This window comes from Sinocyclocheilus grahami, unplaced genomic scaffold (assembly GCF_001515645.1).
Source record: "Sinocyclocheilus grahami isolate Dianchi unplaced genomic scaffold, SAMN03320097.WGS_v1.1 scaffold257.1, whole genome shotgun sequence".
In the NCBI taxonomy this organism is placed as follows: Eukaryota; Metazoa; Chordata; class Actinopteri; order Cypriniformes; family Cyprinidae; genus Sinocyclocheilus; species Sinocyclocheilus grahami.
The window spans coordinates 345,664-367,222 of record NW_015505436.1 but is presented as its reverse complement, the minus strand read 5'-3'; the positions used below and the strand labels follow the sequence as shown (position 1 = coordinate 367,222).

At 36.6% G+C, this 21,559-nt stretch overlaps 2 protein-coding genes across 2 annotated transcripts in view; one reads left to right on the top strand and one right to left on the bottom strand.

The window, feature by feature from the left end:
• The window catches only part of LOC107598865 (ubiquitin-conjugating enzyme E2 Q2-like), a 13,899-nt gene extending 6,286 nt beyond the window's left edge, over positions 1-7,613 (bottom strand). Inside the window, exons 1-7 of the mRNA XM_016290309.1 lie at positions 7,607-7,613; positions 5,644-5,765; positions 4,224-4,328; positions 3,051-3,173; positions 2,892-2,948; positions 2,648-2,788; positions 2,302-2,386 (exon numbers count right to left, since the gene is read on the bottom strand). Coding sequence (XP_016145795.1) covers positions 2,302-2,386; positions 2,648-2,788; positions 2,892-2,948; positions 3,051-3,173; positions 4,224-4,328; positions 5,644-5,765; positions 7,607-7,613 — 640 coding nt within the window. The remainder of the gene's footprint in view (positions 1-2,301; positions 2,387-2,647; positions 2,789-2,891; positions 2,949-3,050; positions 3,174-4,223; positions 4,329-5,643; positions 5,766-7,606) is intronic.
• LOC107598862 (putative interleukin-17 receptor E-like) lies at positions 7,612-17,482 on the top strand. The gene is made up of 18 exons (XM_016290308.1): positions 7,612-7,719; positions 8,490-8,517; positions 8,600-8,740; positions 9,360-9,466; positions 9,641-9,755; positions 9,854-9,898; positions 9,985-10,127; positions 10,202-10,273; positions 10,368-10,422; positions 11,010-11,170; positions 11,277-11,321; positions 12,219-12,276; positions 12,353-12,504; positions 12,982-13,047; positions 13,153-13,210; positions 16,012-16,128; positions 16,526-16,575; positions 17,176-17,482. Exons 1-18 carry the CDS (start codon positions 7,612-7,614, stop codon positions 17,182-17,184), a joined length of 1,530 nt encoding a protein of 509 aa, XP_016145794.1. The 3' UTR covers positions 17,185-17,482.
• Positions 17,483-21,559: the final 4,077 nt, after the last annotated feature.

Sequence of the window (21,559 nt, the reverse complement as noted above, 5' to 3'; positions counted from 1 at the left end):
ATTACAAATTAATCTTTTAATGTGATTTAAACTTTAAAAGTACATTAAAATAGAAACAACACAAAGTTCTTCGACATGGAATGCAATAGAAATGTAGTAACAGTCATTTCCCCAGATAATTGTTTCATATTTGAAGGTTGCAGGGCTGCGGGACACTGCAGGGGAAGGATTCATTCCTACAACTTAATTCGTTCCTACGACATTAATTTGTGGCCACTGTCCATGTTTCATTAATTTTGTTCCTTAAATAACCCATGATTTAACTAAAATGAGGGAACAAATTAATACATCGAACAAATTCTTAATTCATGGCCATGAAATCTTTAATTTCCCTTCCGCATGTTTACCACAGTAAGAGATGCAAAAACAGTGATAAAAAGTGAATGACAATAAAATAAACCTGCAAAATTAGAGGGTTAGACGGTGAGGATTTAGGAAAAGAAACAATGCCTAAATATTATTGAATTTGTGGAAATTCGTGACCAAGAACAAAGCCGCATAAATGTAGGTTATATGGGCTAAAACGGCATCCAAAAGCATGTAAGAGTTTCCAGCTAACCAAATATTCCTCTAATAAACAAAGCTTTTATACCACACTTGTCATAATTAGAGCTTATAATTTGTAAATAAATAATTGCTGGATTCAAAACAGCAATTAAATGGCGCTGTGACCAACACTGACTATACGTTTTCCCGGAGCATTCAATGATGTCACTAAACGGTGATGCCACAACTACGAGCATCGTTCACAAGTTTTTGCATGGACCTAACTAGCCTAGAGCACAGGTTTTCAAGCCCTGGGACAAAATGGGATGCTTTAAGTAAAATGTATAGCCTATGTAAGTAATAGGCCTAAAATAAAAATAACAATTTGTTTTCATAAAAAAAAAAAAAAGCGAAATATATCGGACTTAAATAATTAAGCTAACAGATTTAAAACAGAAGTTTGGCGCGGCGCTCCATAAACAAGTTCAGGAAAGGATGACAACGCGCATTCTGTTTGTTTGCTTGATTTTGGGCCTAGTTTACATTATAAATAATAGTTTAACATTCAAATACATTGCGAATATGGAAACATTTGGATTTGTGCCGAACGAGACGCTCGTAATAACCTCCAAATACATCTAGTCAAACCCGCGCTCGCGCCGTCCTCGTACAAGCAAGCATGCACTGTCACAATCTAATGCACTGTAAATGCCGGATTTTTACAAATCCAGCAGGATCAAAGTACGTACTGGTCATAATATTCACATAAAAATGTTTCATGTTAGCAACAGTGTGTTTTGCTGCAGCAGCGCCGATGGAAGCGGTTCACTAACTGCGCAGAACAGCCACAAGCTCCACAGTAATGTTTAGTATAATTTTATTTTAAATGCCATAATGTCAGTTGAAAACATTGCAATAGTGTTTTAAAATACAATAACGAGCACCACGAAACCATTTAAAGAGGCACGTTCAGCGGTCTCCGTGTCGGGAAAGGAAACGGTCAACAAAGTAAAATGATCTCAGACGTACGGCGCGCTCTCTTCATTTTATCAAATGATCATAATCGCATGTATTCATTTTACAATCCTGCTACTAGTTTTTTAGTGGCTTTTGCACATCCTGTCATGCCGGTGACTGTGTGCTGCTGCAATAGACGCATTTTGCTGCATTAAAGTTAACGATTAATCGATTAATTGATCGTTAATTTAAATGACAATCGATCATGGAAATTATCGAAAATTTATATCCCTATTAGTAACACATACAGCTGTTCCCTCACCACAGCGCAACAGTGAAAAGGGACCCCTTTCAAACAAACAGTGTTGCGTTCCGAACGTTAAGCGACATACACCGGTATTGCGGTATTTAAAAAATTCATATCAAAACAAAAATAAAATAAACACCGGTATTCGGTATGAACCGGTATACCACCCAGCACTAACTTTAACCTAAAATAATCATTCATAGAGTTAGAAAAGGTTGAAGCGAATTACAGGGATGTTCACAGTGGGCTGTGTTTACATTAATCTCATAAAACATAAAAGCCGAAGTGCAAGTACATTTAACCACAAGCCGAACACGCAAGCGCTCTTCTTCGTGAGCATTTGAGTGTGCAAACTAACCTAGCGCGCCATCTGCTGTTAAAAACTAAGCTCAGAATCAATTCGAGAGAGAATCACGATGCATTGATTTATTGTCCCAGCCCTGTTTAATACTGAAAAGCTGTATTGGACAAAAACTGGACAAAAGAACTGCCTTAAAAGGCTTTGGAACAAACATATGGAAAAGTCAATGCTGTCATTTAACTAAAATTACCTGTCTTATAACTCTGTGATCTATAGATCTCCCTGAGTTCCTTCATGAGGCGGTCAGAGGCCTGAACTGAACCGGACACCGCACCCTACGAGACCAACAATGAAGCATTTAGGGAACATATACAGCAATGCAAGCAACAATCTTTTAAATGATTCTTCAGTGGATAAATTACAGACTTCACAAATAGAAAAAAGCTGACCCTATTTGCAAATAAAAAATGTGCTTTATTGCATTGTATTACACATCATAAAGAGATGACATCACTATACTGTATCAATAAAAACCAATATTGCTCCACCCAACCCCAAAGTTGTATAAAAAGGTACCTTACCGAATGGACACTTACGTTCAAGTGGTCCTGCCTCTGGTTCTTGCGGATTTTCTCCAGAATGGCCAGATTCTCTTTCTCGATGCCATCATCCTCTGACTTTTTCCCATCGACCGGTTCCTCCTCTTTCATATCATAGTGGTCTAGATCTTCAATATCCTGCTGCCACAGCAACAAACAAAAGAAAGTGTTAGGTATCAACTAGTCTTCTCGTCATAACTTGAGTCATGAGGAATCCATCGCATCCCCTAAAGCTTAATACCTCTGCCATTTCCTCTTCCTCCTCTTCTTCTGATGTCACTTCATCTGTTGTTCCATGCTGGGAAGAACAAGGACAAAAAAGCTTGCATCAGCTCACACCGGGAACAGGAAAAGGAAGGCGTGTAATAAGACTATGTAGGTCTGTGCTGATTTGGGCTACCTTCTTGTCTTGACTGATGGGTCCAGCAGGAAGTGGCTGATCCAGCATCTCCACATCAGGATGCTGGGGCAGGTTATAGAGTCGGCATAAATCACAGATCAGCCTTTTCAGCTGCTGTAAGAGCTGCATAAGAAGGAAAAGTGGTAACAAATGGTAAGTAACAAAAACTGGCCAACTTTTTACCTGCTAACATATAAAACCATTCATCTACATACATGCATTGGGTTGCATATAAAATAATGTGAGATAATGTGTGTTCAGAAAAAAGCTTCATCCTGACCAAAACATGGATTTGGGTTCATTATGGATTAGGGCTGCAAGATTATGCCACATATTTGGAACAATGTCAAATAAGATAGTCCATGATAAAGAAAAATAAACTATTTTATACCATTTATAATAAAAGTTTGTTAATAAAAATGGCACATGGTGTACAAATTTTCCTGACAACTGTATACACATTTTGATCATTATTAATGATCTCAAAATGTTTTATAAAAAACGCTCGCATTTTAATGCTATCATTTAGATGTATCTCCCCAAATCAAAATGGTGCAGTAATTAAAAAGGTGCAAGTTTATAAATTAAATAAATGAAAATGGACAAAGATGTGAATAATTGCTGATCATTTCCCATGATATTGTAATCAAAATGATCAATTTGTTTTTGTTTTTAAAGAAGATTCATGCTCACCAAGTCTGCTTTTATTTGACAAAAATACAGTAAAAACAATAACATTGTTAAAAATTATTACAATTTAAAATACCTTTTCTACTTTAATATTTTAAAATGTAACTTATGATGGTAAAGCTGAATTTTCAGCATCATTACTTTAGTCATTAATGTCACAAGATCCTTCAGAAATCATTCTCATATGCTGAATTGCTGCTCAAGAAACACTTTCAATTATTATTATCAATGACAAAAACAACTGTGCTGCTTCAGATGAACAGTGTATTTAAAATAGATTATTTGAAACAATGTAAAAGTCTTTACTGTGACTTGATCGATTTAATTAATCTTTGCTGAATATAAGTGCTAAGTTTTTCAATAAAAAAAAAATCTTACTGACCCCAAACTTTTAAACTTGTGTTCATTCAAATATTTATTTTGTGCTTTATTTTGGATGATCACATCTCATTACAATTTCAGAGAGAGTTAACACCTTCTTACCAAAGTATTGCCTTTTCTGACATCCTCTAGTCGTTCAAGGACTTCAGTCAGACTTGGGTCATCTGAATCAACGAACCATATTGGTGGGGTTGTAGGGTAAGACTCCTATGAAAATATCAAGAGTTACAACGTCAGCATCTTCAGAACTATATCGAAACCCTTTGTCCTTCCACAAGGTTACTGAAGTCTGAGCGGATCTGATCAGCCACTTGCATGATAAGCAGCCACATTACCATCTGCCAAACCAATGAATCAAACTCTGCAGGTTCTCTCTTCTAATGAAAACCCAGAAGAGACCATGGCAGATCTGTGCAGTGCTGTTTATTTCAGAGAAGTGCGTGACAGAGCTGATGAGGTTCCATGTAAAATCACATGAACATTATGTTCCCATCCACTAGTTAGAAAACGGAGTCTCCCGTCGAGGGAGAGCTTCTGCTTGTCAGGACCACATACTGACCTTACAGCACCTCAAACATCAAGACAGAAGCTCAGCAAACTAACTGGCCTCAATAACAACAGCCAGTGGCGTTGTTATTACGACTTCTTCATAATGTAGTACAGTTAATATACATGCACATTTTTAGTCCATTAAAAGCTATGAAAATGCAGAAATTGATCAAATGCGAAGTTTGAAAATGTGCTAATATTGCCAATACCACCTATAACACGTTACGATAGAAGCTATAAATTACGCTAACACTTATTTTGTAACAAATCACGATAGCTTTAACTGAATATACAGCCGTGTCGTTTTAAATCTACGCATTTCTTTAGAGGCCTCCGGAAATGAAGAACTTCGGCAAACCAGCTATTGCTAAATTAGCATAAAATCTAAATGTTTATACAAATAAAATGTTATACACATAAAATCTAGCTGTTTATATAAATAAAATGTTTTGTTACGCAATAAATATTCCCTAAAACAGTATCTCAAAGTCGGCTTGGCAAGACCAAAAAACATATTTTGTCCGAAACGTCGTTTAGCTAGCTGAAGTATCCGCTTAGCTAAATTAGCACACAAGCTAATTAAGGTTACCTGCCAACTAACTTAACTGCACATAAAACATTTTATAATAAAACAACCCCTTTATGCGCTATTTAAACTTATATTTGATTTGACCAAGCAACCCTGAATATTATCTAGCGAGTTTGTTTAGCTAATAAAGTTAAAGCGACAGCAAACGCAGTTAACTTTGTTAGCTAATCAAGCTAGCAGGCTAAATGTAGCACTTACTAGCAGTGCATACTTCTTTAGCCGTGATTTTGACATCTATTTGAGGATATAATCGATCCTGATCGGCATACGTGGTTTATTCGCAATATGATGGCTTCATTCGAGTCAAAAGGGCCTGTGGGTGGTGTTGTTTCACTCGGCCTGGTCTTGTTCTCCTGTAAGCTACACACGGCTGATGAACCTTACCGTGATATTGCAGTGAATAATCAGCAGCTTTTCTCCCGTCACATTGAACTGGCAGCTCAGTTCATCGGGCTTCCAGTCGATTATTCTGAATCGCTCATGGTTTGGGTCAAAAATGGACTCCGCTAGAGGAGAGAAACAACAAAGAGGGTGTGGTAGAGAGAGAGAGAGAGAGAGAGAGAGAGAGAGAGAGAGCAGCACTGAACGCAGGGGAGAGACGAGAAAACAACGCCCGCCAAATGATCATGTGTCATCTTTTTTCTGGTCGACCATCATGAATAATAACAATAAAAATAATAATAATAATAAATTAAAAACTATATTTTAATCATCTTTACTATTTATTATTTTTCTGGTTGGTCGACCCCTAAAAAATAAGATCTTGATGAGTGTTAATAATAACCGTTAGTAATAATAGTAATACATTAAATATCTATATTATAATTATCATTATTCTTTTTTTCACGGAAGTCAACCATAAGTAATTTGAATCAACTGTATCACATATGAGCACCCCTTGCAGTATCTAGCATATCACATAATAATACAAAAATTAATAAGTGTTCATTTGCATGTTTCTCTGACGTTGATTATGGTGACATGGTGGTAAACAAATAAAATATATCCTTTTTTTCAGTAAGTGTTTTATTTTATTCATTTTAAAATTATTCGTTTTAATTTAACATTTTTATGATTTCATTAATTATTAGCTTTTCATTAAACTCATAAACCCACTTCTTTTCCTTCACAAACCCCAGTTTGGGAAACCTTGATGTAATATGTTTATTGCACTTCATGTTGTTGATAAAAACAAAAGGAATATATTTCCTTACTCTTTGTATTTTTATATTAATATGGTAGAAGATTATCCTATTTAAATCAATGTGATAAATGAGTTAGGTCAAAAGTAATCTAAAAGTAGTCTGATTAGCTATATTACCTAAAATGTGTAATTGTGTAATGTAATGGATTGTGTTACTAACTACATTTTTAGTCATGTAATTTGGAATCAGTAACGGATAACAATTTGTAAGTAATCTTACATACTGGTAAAAAATGTATAGCCTGAATGCACTGTAAGTTGCTTTGGATAAAAGTGTCTGCTAAATGCATACATTAAATTATTAATTATTATAAATGATAATCTCTCTCTCTCTCTCTCTCTCTCTCCATATATATATATATATATATATATATATATATATATATATATATATATATATATATATATATATATATATGTACTTGTACTATAACATACAAATATTTTAAGTGTTTAAGTGTTTCTCACTATATAGACAGACGGTTGGTTTTTGTTTGCAATTCTTGAAACTTGAAATTCTCCAGTGACAATGATCCATGTTGGTTTTGTTTTGTGGTTTTTGGCAATATGCAGCGTTTGGCATAAGAAAGTGATAAAAACCTGTGAGAAAAATAATAATGATGTTGTAACTGTGGTATTTTTTGTAGGAAATCCCTATTTAAATTCACGCCTGTATCCGGAAGGCGTGTCTGCTGTTGCTTTTTGTCTCCATCTAGAGGCAAATATAGCTAGAACTACAGAACTGTACAATTATGGAGTTTCTGCTTAAACTTTACTACAAGCGCCTGTATAAAACTTTAATCGAGCGAAATGCCACAGAGAGCGCTGTTAGGGACATTTAGGGGGTTTGGGGCGTTAAGTGCTATTATAGATGATTCTCATGAATTGCCATTATGAGTAAGCTATTGGAGAGAGAGAGAGAGAGAGAGAGAGAGAGAGAGAGAGAGAGAGATGGATGAGCTTTGGAAGCTGCACTACGTTATTTTTAATTATTTTATTTTTTTCTCGTTATCTGGGTTTTAGTGGGCGGGGGCAATTTCCCTCTAAATGTCAATGCCCGTTTGATATTCAAAGTGCTGCATACTCTGATAGCAAGTCATTCACAGCAACAGAGCAAGTTTGTACAGGACCGTCAGAACTGACCGAACATGAAATATCTTCCGCTTCTTCTTCTTCTGCTCCTCATCCTTCAGAACCACAAGGTCCATTTGGACAGGATTGAGACGAACCAGGATTGTGCTTGGAGTTGTTCTGAGGTTTGTCAGTTGTATTTTTTTATGTAGCCTAAATATAATTTAGAATTTAGAATCTTTTGTTTGTTTTGTAAAAGATTAATTTAGTAAGGTCTTTCATTTCTCTTTCTCTCTCTTTATTAAACTTGATATTACCTTTACATTACTTGAGTAAAACATTGCTGCAGTCATAATTTAATTAACAAAAGTTTAACAATAAAACGCTGGAATTATATCTAGATTGCCAGGAGTGAGTCATTTAACTTGTAAGAGATGGGTAAATGAAATTAAATGAAGTTTGCCTGCTGACAATTGTCATGAGAGAGAGAGAGATTTAAATTATGAGTCATACATGGCATGGTTTAAATTATGAGTCATACAAATATGATATCATCTGTAACAATGAAACCCAGCCAGTTCTGTGATGTATTAAAAAAGACCTTGTCTCAGTCTTACAGAAGCAGACATACACAAATAACCCGCTCTCACTGATCTAGGTCATCAATATTGACAAAGTTTGACCAATCTTTTTGTATTCTGTTGATTATTGTAATTACATATGAGGATACACTAAACTTACATCATATGCCTGCTAGTCTTGTTATATTTGCTCCAACCAGGAACTTCTTAAGGAGTGAGTGGGAAACCCCTTGTTTTACTGTCCTTACAGTGCAGTCACATTTCCTGTTAAATGATAAAGCAGTTCTCGACCGTGCATAAATAGGAAAGTAATTTACACTATCATGACTCAGCCTAGTGCTTTAAATAATATTATTTTTGATCTCTACAAACAGGGTCTACAGTGTAAACCCAAAGCTTACTGTGAGTATCTATCTACCTATCTGTGTTTATGACTATCCATGCAGTAATTTATGGTTCTAACATATTTTTTTATATCTTATAGCTCCACTGTCAGCATTTCACTGCAGGAATAAGCCTGTTAGCAGCGGCGTGTTCAATAATGTGATGTTGTCTACTGTGTTGGCGTGTGAAGGGAGAAAATGTTCACTCCAGCTTAAAATCGCAACATCAGTGAATGCTACTGGTGTGTATTATTCTGGTCACATTGTGTGAATGAAATGCTTTTGATGTGGTATATGTTTTAAATGTTATATATTTAAACAATTTGTTAATAAATATAATAGATGGTTTCATATTCCTGTAAGATACCTCTCATTTTTGGATAATATTTGTATGTTTCACAAATCTGTAGAGTGTTTGCACTGTGACAACTTACCCCACTATGTTCAAAGTGTTTTCAGTGAACTGTAAACTCTTTTTGTCTGGTGCAGTACTCCTGAAAAACATCCACAACTGCTGTTAGATTGCTTTATAATTACTTTGGTAGACCTACTGAGTCATTCCTACGTCACTGCATTTAACCAAATACTCCGGTAACTCATTGACACAACATTGCCTTCTTAGTACAACTACATCTTTCTAAAACCAAATCTGGCACAACAATAAGTTATTAATTAAATACTCTATAATCTAAAAGGTCTAACATTAACTAAACACAATTAGCCTTAATAATTACCGTACTACCTTATTGATTTAACCTGAAATGTTAATTAAAGGAGAAATTGCAAAATGACGTCACCACTTTGTGCCACCCACAAAATGGATGTGTTTCGGTTCTCCTAAAGATTCGAACTGTTTTCCAGGTGATATTCGTGGAGTTTCAGTGTGTGCCGACTCTGCAGGGATGATAGGACATTGCCAGATTTACACCTTTGGCCATGTTGGCAAAGGAAAAGCCACAGGAAAACAGGTACAGTATAAACATATGAATGATGCTTACCTGATGGTTACACTATGCAAATAGATTTCTAGCATTACCACTGAGAATGTTATCAATGACACAAATCTGCCACAGTACCACAGAAACTATAACCTCCTATCTTGTATGCTTGTCAGATATCAAATACTCTGTTTCTGCTTCTAGGTTGATGTGAAGTTTAAATGTGTTCCTGTTAGACCTGGACAGCTTGTGTTTGTGACTCTCAAAACCATTCCCAACTACTGTAAGGCCACGTGGACACAAAGACACCTGGTTCCTGGTATCAGTGTTGTGTTTATCAGCAGTCAATATATACCAGTGTAGTCACACATGATATGAATAACATTAACAGCTATTGCCCTTTTATTTTAATGCCAGAATGCAGTCATGAAGGTATCAGAGATGAAATTGCAGAGTGCATCAGTAAGTTTCTTTATCATGTCACAACATTGATAGTTAGATAGATAGACAGTATGTAAAGCTGTAACTGTACTGTCATTTTGTTGTAGCTGGGAAGCTGGCGTACACTGTAGATAAAGCCAGGAATGCATTAACAGTGAAAGTGACTGATGCTCCAGAGGACACAGACTACAACCTCAGGCTCTGCCATAAACGTAATGTCATCTGTGCCGGGGAAGGGGCTCATATGAAGGTAAAAATGACGAGCACACTTTCCCTTGCATTTCCTAGAAGAAATGTTACCCTTGTGTTTTGCATGTGTTTCAGATAAAACCACAACATCTACAGAGTAGCATAATGCTTCATTATTCCAAACCATTACCCTGTTTGTGCATTGAGGTATGAAAGCTTTATTTTACGGAAAATTACGGTTTGAACATGCAATCTGACAGGTAGAGAAGGAAGTGTTGATTTCCACCATCTTTTATTTCAGGGTTGGCCTGCTAGAGTAGATGCAAGGAGAGTTCAAGTGTGTCCATTCAAAAACAGTAAGTTAAATTTACTTTGTTCAAAACAGAGGTCCTAGATGTTTTCAGTTTCTCGGTTTACACTGTAAAAATGCTTTGTGAGGTAACCTAGCATTTTAAAACAAGTGGCAAAAAACAAGTGGCAACATCAGACCCGCCTCAAAACCTTTCACCAACAGCTAAATTGATGGGGAAAAAAACTTTCTTGCATTGGCTTGCTTATTTGCATTTGGATGTATTGTATCTGTATCAGATTTTTCTGTACTAGTTAGCACTTGTTTGAATTTGTAAAAGGAGTACCTGTTTCCTGTTAGATAGCGTTCCAAATCATTAGCTTGCCAGTGGTCTCAAATGTGAAGCTAAAGCACTTAAATCAGTAATTCACCATCAGTTACCCTAATGTTGTTTCCAGACCTGCAGCAGTTTCTTTATTTTGTGGAACACAAACGAAGATATTTTGAAGAATGTTTCACCTGTTTTTTTCCTTACATTTCCATTTTTGGTCAAACTATCCTTTTAAATCACTATTGATAAATTAATAATATTATAAATTGGCATTTTAAAGTTCAAAATTTACTTTAAAATACTTGCATTTTTCTCTGTAACAGATTTAGAAGAACTGTGGTCGGGGATAACCTATGACTTCAATAAGGAAGAGTTGATATGGGGGCCGCAGTGTCCAGTCAAAGTGTCAGTTTCTCTGTGCCATGCTGATGGAGGGAAAAGCTGTCAAGACATTGGAAATGTTTTCCATTCAGAGGGACAAAAAGTATGTTCTGTTCCCCTCTAATCCTTTGTTCCTTTTTATTACATGTGCAGTAATAGCCGCTGATCGTTAGGAACCCTAATATCATTTTTTACTGTTTTTACCTCAGGTGATATTCTCTTCCGTGGATCCACACCCAATGCTTTGCACGAAGGTTAAATGTTTTTATTTTTGCATATTTGCTTTCACCCAAAAATTAACATTTTGTCATTATTTACTAACCCTCATGAGGTTCCAAACCATTTGGCTTTCATTCTTCCATGGAACACGAAAGGAGAAATGTAGTAGAATGTCCTAGTTGCTTTTTTCCATGCAATGAAAGTGAATAGGGACTGGAACTGTCACATTACAAAAATGATAATAAGCACTATAAAAGCACCATAGAAGTAGTCCATATGACTCATGCACTATATCCACATTGTTTTGAACTATATTTAGAGGGCTATACATCCTTTTTTTCTGTCAGGGATTTCTAAATTGCCTAAAATATCCGGGTTTTGACTTTTTTTTTTGTTCCTATTGACATGATCTCTACAGTCCTCATACATTATATGTACATGCTTTTGCATTGTTTTGACCATTCCATGATTGAGTACAATGCTTGTATGCTATTGCTTAAACTACTTTTCAGTCATTCCCTGTCAAACAGGTCAATCAAACAAAGGCAAAACCTAAACATTTTAGACAATTTAGAAATTCCGGCCAGGACATGTTTGGGAAAAGGATGATTTATAGTAACCCTACTATATATTATAAGTCATAAAATAGTTTTGTGTAAATTAGTAACTGATAATCTTATCGATAGTTACAAGCTACAAGATCTTTTGTGAATTTCAGTGAAAAACAAGTTATTTATAATTAAAAATTATGGTCTGTTCTTTAAAAACTATCAAATGACTTCTGGTGACTTGAAATTTACCACATGAGTTGTTTAGATATGAAGTCGGAATTTAACATTTTGGGTGAAGTGCTCCTTTAAATGAATGATGTCATTGACAGAAAATAGCTTTTTGGGTTGGGTTGGAATTCATTGTCATTTCGTTTTTTGTAGTTTACCACTGAAGTGGGGACATGGATAAAGTGTCCTTTTGCCAAAGGAAATTTCTCAGGTATTTAAGCACAATAGCTTTCACAGATGTTTATGTTACACACTGTATGATGCTAAATGTCCTTTTATCTGACAAGTCTGGACAGCAAAGATTACATCAAAAGATGGTCAGCAGTGGGCAGAGATTTCAACATGGGTCAAAGCCAGCTTCTCCGTTTCTGTCTGTGAGATGAAACCCTCCTCTCAGTGTAAACGAATCGAGGGAAACAAGTTCCAAAATCTTTCTGTGGTAAGGAGCCATGAGCAGGATAATCTGCCTGTAGGATCAGTTATAATAACTTTAAAGCAAATGTACATGATGTCATATGGACAGCTTCTCCGTTTCTGTCTGTGAGATGAAACCCTCCTCTCAGTGTAAACGAATCGAGGGAAACAAGTTCCAAAATCTTTCTGTGGTAAGGAGCCGTGAGCAGGATAATCTGCCTGTAGGATCAGTTATAATAACTTTAAAGCAAATGTACATGATGTCATATGGATTTTTTTTTTCATAGTTTTCTTGGTTTCTCGGTACACTCCTATTCATATTAGTAAACCATGCCTTGAGGCCTCCACTGAAGGCAATTCCCTTGTCAAAGTAAAACTTTTCACCTGGTTTGTACCTGATGACATGAGAAAGAAATTGGTCTGTTCTAAGGAAAACTCAAAGCACAGAAGCGGTCTTGTTTAAGCTTGTTTGATGTCATGCCAGGTCTTATTTGTTTTCTAGGACAAAATGAAGCACGCAGTTTTCAACTTGTCTAAAAGTTTGTGTGAAGTGTGCGTCTGCATCCAGGTATGGCAACAAAGGAAAGCAACAGTAACAGTGCTGTCAAATCTTGTTGGATTTTTGTCAGTGGTAATTACTGATGTGTATGGTCTTGTGTTTTCATGTTTGTAGGTCCAGAGGGTAGATGTGCGCTTTTCAGTCCCTGTACTTCAATGCGACTTGCAGTGTTGTAAGTACATATGTAAAGGTGATAAGATCAGTGTTGCAGAAGCTACTTTTGAAACTGTAGCTTGCTAAGTGACAAGCTACAGCTACTCATAATAATTTCAAGTAGTTCAGCTAATCTACAGCTAAACTTTTAGAAATAGTGTAATGTAGCTACAGTACATGCTAAAAACTACTAGCTACATTGTGGCACTGGTGTCAAAAGTATTCACAATCATTACTCAGAAGTATAGATACTAGGGTTTAAAAAGACTTCTGTAGAAGTTGAAGTATCAACTCAAGCTTTTTACTCAAGTAAAAGTGCAAAAGTACTGGTTTCAAAACTACTTAAAGTATAAAAGTAAAAGTAATGTAAGGAAAAAAATGCCATTAAGGACAAAAGCTTAGGCCGCGCCACAGGGGCCTATTGTGCACTACCCCACCTCCTCAAAAAAACATTTTTCTAAAGGCCATAATGACTATGTTATATTAAAATGTTAATGTTGAAAAATGTGGGATGCACTAGGCTACCTGTTTCAGCCGCATATATGCCCATTGAAAATGAACGCATTTGAGTACAAAGCAAATACATTAAAGAACCATATATGTGTACTACTGAGCATTAAAATGTGTTTCATGGAGCGGAAGATATGATGACTAGTTGCTTATAAGTATTGTAATGGTGCAAAAAGTCAAACTTCAGAGGCATGTCATCAATAACCTTTATTGGAATGTAAATGTACATCCAAGCTTAGCTGCAGGAATCTGTGAGGGCAACAGACAAGAAAATTGGTGTACCCAGGGCAGGCTTAGTAACAATTACCCTTGTCCGGTTGTCTATATACAATAAACATTAGTGCTGTCAAAATGAATGATTAATCCAAGTGATTAATCAACAAATAAAAATTAAAAATAACTCATAATCCTGATACCTTCCCGGTATGTACTATGCTCAATTCTATAGCTAATGGCAACAATGTCACATTTAACTAGAAGATGCGTTGTCAATCGCAAACGCTAATTTATTCAAACGTCTCTCTGCCGAACTACCGACTGTAGCTTAATTTGCGGAGGACGAAGAGAAAGCACCCGTTTGATAAATGAGCCAGTAGTGGCGAAATAATAACTTTTAAGAAATAATCTTTTTTGAGTAACGACCCCAACACTGGCTATGTCCTTGCTGGAGTGTGAGGTGATTTGTGCCATGTGCAGGTGCGATGGATCGCATACAAACCAATAGGGTGTCGGAATGGTATATGTTTATACTTCTCATCCAACCACAGTCAAATTCACTCTATCCGGATGGCGCGATTTATCTGGATAGTTTTTTTTTTTTTAACGATGACAAGCCGGAATGAAATAGGAGTAACGAGGGTATTTTTAAAATGTAAGGAGTAGAAAGTACAGATAATTGCGTGAAAATGTAAGGAGTAGAAGTAAAAAGTCAGCTGAAAAATAATTACTCCAATAAAGTATAGATACCCAAAATTTCTACTTAAGTAAGGTAACGAAGTATTTGTACTTCGTTACTTGACACCTCTGCATTGTGGGCACAATAAACTAGTGTCACATTAATGAAAAGGTAGTAAGTTAGTGCCTTAGTATGTTAGTGATACAGCTACACTTACTTTCAAGCAGTTCTTTTTGTGGGCACAAAACAATGAAAACAACAATGTTTGTAGTGTAGCTACTACAAAAACGACACTATTTTGATAAATGTACAGTAAATGTACATGTAAATGTAAAAGTTGTCCACCATGATACAGCCACAGCAAGAAGAACATTAAACCTAATCTTTAAAAAAAATTAGTTATGTGAAAAAATATCCATGTTTAAGCAAAACATTGGTCACGAATTAGAAGTACAAAATGAGGATTTGTAAAGAAAAATGATGGAGGATTTCGATATAAGCCAAGTGGAGATTGGTTTTCCTTTGCTGTAAACAAAACTTGTTTCTCGTGAGACTAGCATATTCTTACCAGATTTTACGATACGCCTACATCATCCCCTGGAACGCCACTCTCTCATGAACGTGGGTACGACAGTTAGCAGAAGCTAGAGATTACGGTTTATAAAGTTTTAAATATGGATATTTTTCTTACATAAATGCATTGATTCGCTTCAGAAGGCTTTATTTACCCCCCAGAGCCATTTGAAATACATTTTATGATGGATGGACGCACTGTTTTGGACCCAAAAATATCGACCACCATTCACTGCCATTATAAAGCTTGGAAGAGCCAGGACATTTTTTAATATAACTCTGATTATATTTGTCTGAAAGAAGAAAGTCGTATGCACCTGACTTGAGGATGGGTAAATCATTTTCATTTGAATTTTTGGGTGAACTATCCCTTTAAGTTTTGGCCATAACAATGCATTGAAAAATGTTGCAATGCAAATTTTTTCTAAAAATGCAATTAAAAATACCAGTGAAGCATTTTGTAGTTTAGCTTGTAAAAGCGACACTTTTTTGAAAACAGTGCTAGTGTCACACTAATGAAAAGTTAGTGGCCTCTCCTGTGATACAGCTACTCATAATTTCAAGTAGTTCAACTACATTCAAGCTAATCTTTTTTTTTTAACTACTTTGTACTTAGATAATTACATTGTGGAAAATATGATGGAATAAATACTTGCAATGTATTGTTTTGTAGTGTAGTCTCTTTCTGGAAAAGCTACACTATTTTGAAAACAGCTAAACTAATGTCAAGCTAATGAAAATCTAGTTAGTTATGCCACTAACTACACTTTTAGTTGTACTGTATTGCCATGTTACACAATACAAGCTATGAAGGATATGAATTTTGTTGTTTAATCACACAGCAAATTGGTGCCGTGACCCAGAGAGAAGTCAGGACATTGAGAAGATTTTATTGCCTGCTGTCATATTTCTGACCGTGATCCTGGCAGCTGTCTTGTTTGGTAGAATGACAATAAAAGGTAAACAGACAGCGGTTTGACACACCTGTTGCCGCTGGCTAGAAGGAGAGATTGTTGTTGGTAACAGTACACATTGTGTTTGAGATTATATATATCTAATTTACAAAAAAAGTAATTCCTGATTTAACATGCTCTTTCCACTTAAAATAAGAGTAATAATTAAAAGCAAATTATAGATGGAAGTCTTATGAATAGTAGTCTTATAAGTCAAATAATAGTAGACATACCAGTTCCAAACCTGCATATAAGCTTTAGAATTGAATCGGGTGTGGACATGTTGTGAAAAAAAGATGAAAAGCTCTGATATACAAGTTGTTAGACTTAATTTGCTACCGGCAGCTTTTCCTGGAAAATATTTGCTGGTTGTTTTGATTTTTATTTGTTTCTTGTTTCTTAGATGGGGACAAAAAGAGAACACCATGGACGAAACTCACATGTCTGAGGATGGTATGTAAACCAGTAAGAAAAAATAGGTGCATAATAGAGTCCCCAGCATGCTATGATTACAATCACTGGTTCTCATGATTCATGGTGTTTTTGACGTGATCAGACATGAGCCCCCAAAACACACATGCACACTATTTACTGTACATACAGGATGAATTCATTTTACTTTAGATACATGTAAAACTAGTTTGAATACATTTATAGCTAACAAATGTCTCAATTTCAGTTTACAAATGAATACACTTACAATTTCAAAGTAAAATTGCAAATTTATATCAGTAGGTATACTGTATATCAAGTGTCAGGTTATTTTGTGATTTCCTTTAGTTTAAATTTTTTCATCTTTTTGCATTTTTACTTTTGCAACGGCATAGCAACATGCTAAAAACAATTTAGAACACCTTAGCAACCTATTACAATAACCTGGCAACCACCCAAAACATCTAGCATCAAATCGATGAGTTTTGCATGGGCAAACATAACACACTTTTTCATTAGAAAACACAATATATCTAGTTATAGATATAATATCTATAGATATGAATAGGTCTTTTGTGGTTATTTTAACAAATAAATTATGTCTTATGTTCCTTTTAACAGAATCAGTGACACATGCCTTCTCAGCAAGAGGATGTAGATTGTAGGACAGTTCTCAATAAAGCATGCATGTCTAATCTTTTTTTTTTTTTACTGTAAGACTGAAGCTTAACATAATGCTTGTTTATGTCTTGCCTGATGTACACATGACAAGTTGTAACATTTGAAAAATGTATCTAAATACATTGTTTTTTATGCATAATGCAACAGCTGCTTTACGAGTTTATAACACGCAATGTATTAACATGCCCACAGAATTTGAAGCATTTGAATATAAAACTTTTGTATGTAAGTCAATATAAGACTGAATTTATGCAACTCATTAATAGTTTCCTGCTTTGCATAATCAAATTTGTTTTTGTCACCTATGAGTTACTACTTTTGTACAGCAGAGGTCAGTGTCGCTAACAAATGAATGTCTGTGTCAGCAGTGTGAAGGAGTTTTTGCCTCATGTTAATATTTCTCTCACTTCAGGCTTGAAACTAGGTCACAAATGGTTGGTCAGCTTACAGACACTTGTGTAACCCCAATGTGTTGGTTCACTGCCATAGAAACTTTTGCAGCTGCACATGTTCCTGTGTCGCCTGTGCCTGTCATCATGATATTGGATGACACACTTTTTTTCTCTGATCCTGAGGATGCAGAGATACTGTATGACATTCCTGGACAGTGCGGCTCTGTGCCGATAGGAGGGGCCAGGTGGAATCGGCTCTGGGGTTTGCTGATGAAAACATTCCTGAAGGATAGAGTAAAGCCCAAACAATAGAGCTCAATCATAGATATAGGACAAATACAGTTTTGGGGAGATGCCACCATTGTCCATCTTATTATGTGATTTTATTGTGTTTTTATGAGTATCAACTGAATAAATGTTTTTTTGGATCATACTCAAGAGTTCACAGGGTTCACTTGAAAATAAAGGGGTTTCGCAGTGATGCCACAGAAGAACCATTTTTGGCTCCTCAAATAACCTTTAAATGAATAGTTCTTAAAATCAATGTGTGAAGAACATTTGAATCATCTAAAGAACCTTTTGTGGAATTGAAAGTTTCCATGGGTTCTTCATGGAACCGTTAAATGTTTATTTTTAAGTGTGTGTGTGTGTGTGTGTGTGTGTGGCATTTGGGTGCTAGCGCTAGGGAGTTTTTGACTCTGGTAAACACTGTAAAACAAACCCATGTGAAAATTGTTGGCCTCAATGATCTCATCGCTGCCTTCAGACTCCACCTGCTGTCTGCGAGTCTTCAGCTGGGAGTGAAGCATTCCCGTTTTGATACTTTCCATACGGACCAGACCGCTACCTTTTCTGTACCTCCCTAACAGAATGTTCGACTGGTTGCGCTTTGCCTCCGAAATGTGTTTGGGATAAAGGGATAAAGGACTGAAAAAAGAAACAGAGACAAAAGCATTTGCTGAGTTGTTGTATGTTTAGCTACTTCCACTTAGCTGCCAGTGACTGCATGTGACCTTTTTGGTTGGGGTCAATAGTCACCAGCCCTGTCCTCTAACCTTTTGGACTGGTCAGTTTTATTATCACAGACTCATACCATCTGTTGGTGTTTGAACCCATAAATAAGAGCTTCTCATCTCAGAATATGCTTACTTCACTAGTAGTATTCAAAAAACAGTATTTCCGAAATTGCATACTGTCTGAGTAGGTATTACATCTGATGTGGAACTTAAAAAAGTATGTTCTATATAGTTTGAATGTGTTTAGTATGAATGAAATTCAGATGTTCTACACCGCTCTATGCTGTCAGTGTCATGTGACTTACGGCGTCAGTCGCTTCACTGCCATTTACAACTCATCTTCTATGGCCTCATGGGACTTAGGAAACTAGACGGAAGAAGTAGGCCTAGGTCATCAGGGTACTTCTCGTATTGTTTTATGAACACTTCTCATTTCACATAGGCTACTGTTTTTTCTGCTTTATAGTAGGGAAGAATGCATATTAGGACACACGATAGGATATGAACGGGTACTATTCATGAAAGAGCAGGTGCAACTAGAGAACACTTTGCTATTCCATGAGTGATTTTTAAAAGACAATAACACATTTCTTGATATATATGACAATTTATCATTTCTAATCAGACATTGCATAAAGAAATCACGAAAAGTTGACTCAGCCAATGACTTTGAGTGTGCAGGCTTTCCGAATCAAAATTCGAATCAACGTTGCAACGTGCTGGAACCCCCGCATGCTGAGGACATCTACTGTTTAAAGCAGTGTAAATGCAAGTGTGTTGGTTCACAGACAAACAGAACTACAAAACTCTACTTGAATTTAATAAACTTAAAAAAACTGATTTGAAATCAATTACAATCATACATGTAATACTGGTCCATGGGTTCACTTGAGATCAATCGCCCTATAGCGTCGAACCACTGAGGTTTCCAAACGTATGATGTAGCGAAGCGTGGTTGACGTGACTAAAGCTCTGGACGTGACCAACGTGGTTAACGTTTTACATGATCTGAGGCACTGATTCTAAACAAAAGATTAATTAAGTGATTCGTGACGCAAGCAGTGTTTTTAACACGGCCATCATTACAGACAAGTAAGTTAAGTCATTCATTGAATTTAGCAATTAATAATCTGAGCACACCAGATGCTTTGATGCATAGCGACCAATTTAAAGTAAATTGCTCGTTACGGTGCATCTATTTGTTGTATATTGCCACTGAGTGATGTTGACCTTTTGTCTGCTAATTTAAAAAAAATCGTGTCTAACTTTATACACTTGTAGGCTATGTGAATGATACCCTTACAAAAAAATAACAATGGTTTTATTGTAGTAAAAGTGTAGGCTAGTAACCATGTTTCTGGCATATTGATTACTATTAGTGCTTTGAAGTACTTACTTCTGCCTTCAGGCCCGCTGACGTCATTAACGGCATTCCAGCGGTCTTAGGTAAACAACATAACGGTGCAATTTTAGAACGTTAAAGGGGTCATATGACATTGCTAAAAAGAATAATGTACATTATTGTTGCTCCTCTATGCCCCACCTTTCTGAAATGCGTCGATTTTTACAAAGCTCATCGTTCTGAAAAGCGAGGTGCATGCTTATTGGCCAGCTATCCAGTGCGTTGTGATTGGCTGAATACCTCTAGCGTGTGACGGAAATGTTACGCCCCTTAACACACTGTGATGCCGTCTCCCGGCACGGCGAGACAAAACGAATAAAACCCATTACAAACGAGGCATTTGTTGCATCCAGTGGGGACATAATTACTGATTATAATGACTTGTACTGTCTTTTTACGCGTTGCGTTGCGTTGCGTATCGCGCCGCGTAAACATAAAACCATGTCTGCATTTGTGATTGGAGAAACAACAAACAACAAGTGCTACTCGCGTTTGAATCATCAGTGGCAAATTCTTTAAATATAAAAAATTTACTTACAGGCTGTGAGTCAGAAGCACTAGACTGTCCTTGCAAAGTTGGAACTGCCCCACTTTTATAGAACAGCCTTTGAGCACAGACCCATTGTATGCTACTCTGCAGGTTCAGGAAACAGTCTTCCATAAAATGCGTCACACAGCGTCACACACGGCGGCCTTGAGAACGGCGCGGCTGGCGGATTCGATGAAGCAGCGGCCGGCGAGTGTGCGGCAACCACATGTGACGACCCGGGGCCGGCGAGCGTGCGGCAATCACATGTGACGACCCGGGGCTGGACTCCGCTTCGTCCACGGTGAAAGCCGATCCGGCGATCCACAGCGCAAAGTTAATGTATTTCCTCAGCGACCAGCACGGATCAGCTCTAGGCATGATGAAGCGGATATCGTCCTCTTTTGGAAGGCCAAACAAAGTAGTTTCGCTTTCACAACGAAACACACATCATCTCCACAACATGGTGCCGGCGGCAACAACAATACTACAGCGAGAATAAAAGTTACGCCTTCTTTCTTTGTGTGAACATTTGTGCGGTGTTATGCAAATCTTCCCACACAGTGATGTAGACATGTGGGGGCGTGTTTAAACGAGCCATTTTAGGAGGGCGTGGACAAGTCTTAACTTTTATAAACAATATCTCTTTGGATTTGAGACTTTAGTCTTTGCAACTTTACAGATCTTCTTTATGCACCAAGAGCTTGTAACACTCCAAAGAGAAAGGAAAATTTTAAATCGCATCATATGACCCCATTAATCGAGGCATTTATCCGTACGCGTGCAACTAAGCATATAATCCACATAACGGTCTGATAAGCATGTAAACAGCTGTTGTAAACAATCATAATCACATTAATTCACACAAGAAGAATAGCAATTGCTGAATCGTGATCTTTGTACACAAGCATACAGTATTGCCGTTAATACAGTATTGCCGCTAAAGCTGTACTGATTCGTAGTTCCAGCTGTCAATTAAAAAACCCAC

Excerpts from the sequence above, each read along its gene's own strand:
- LOC107598862 (XM_016290308.1), top strand. The coding sequence starts at position 7,612 with ATGAAATATCTTCCGCTTCTTCTTCTTCTGCTCCTCATCCTTCAGAAC. Across the intron at positions 7,720-8,489 it reads GTGCTTGGAGTTGTTCTGAG|GGTCTACAGTGTAAACCCAA; the intron begins GTTTGTCAGTTG and ends CTCTACAAACAG. Across the intron at positions 11,322-12,218 it reads ACCCAATGCTTTGCACGAAG|TTTACCACTGAAGTGGGGAC; the intron begins GTTAAATGTTTT and ends CGTTTTTTGTAG.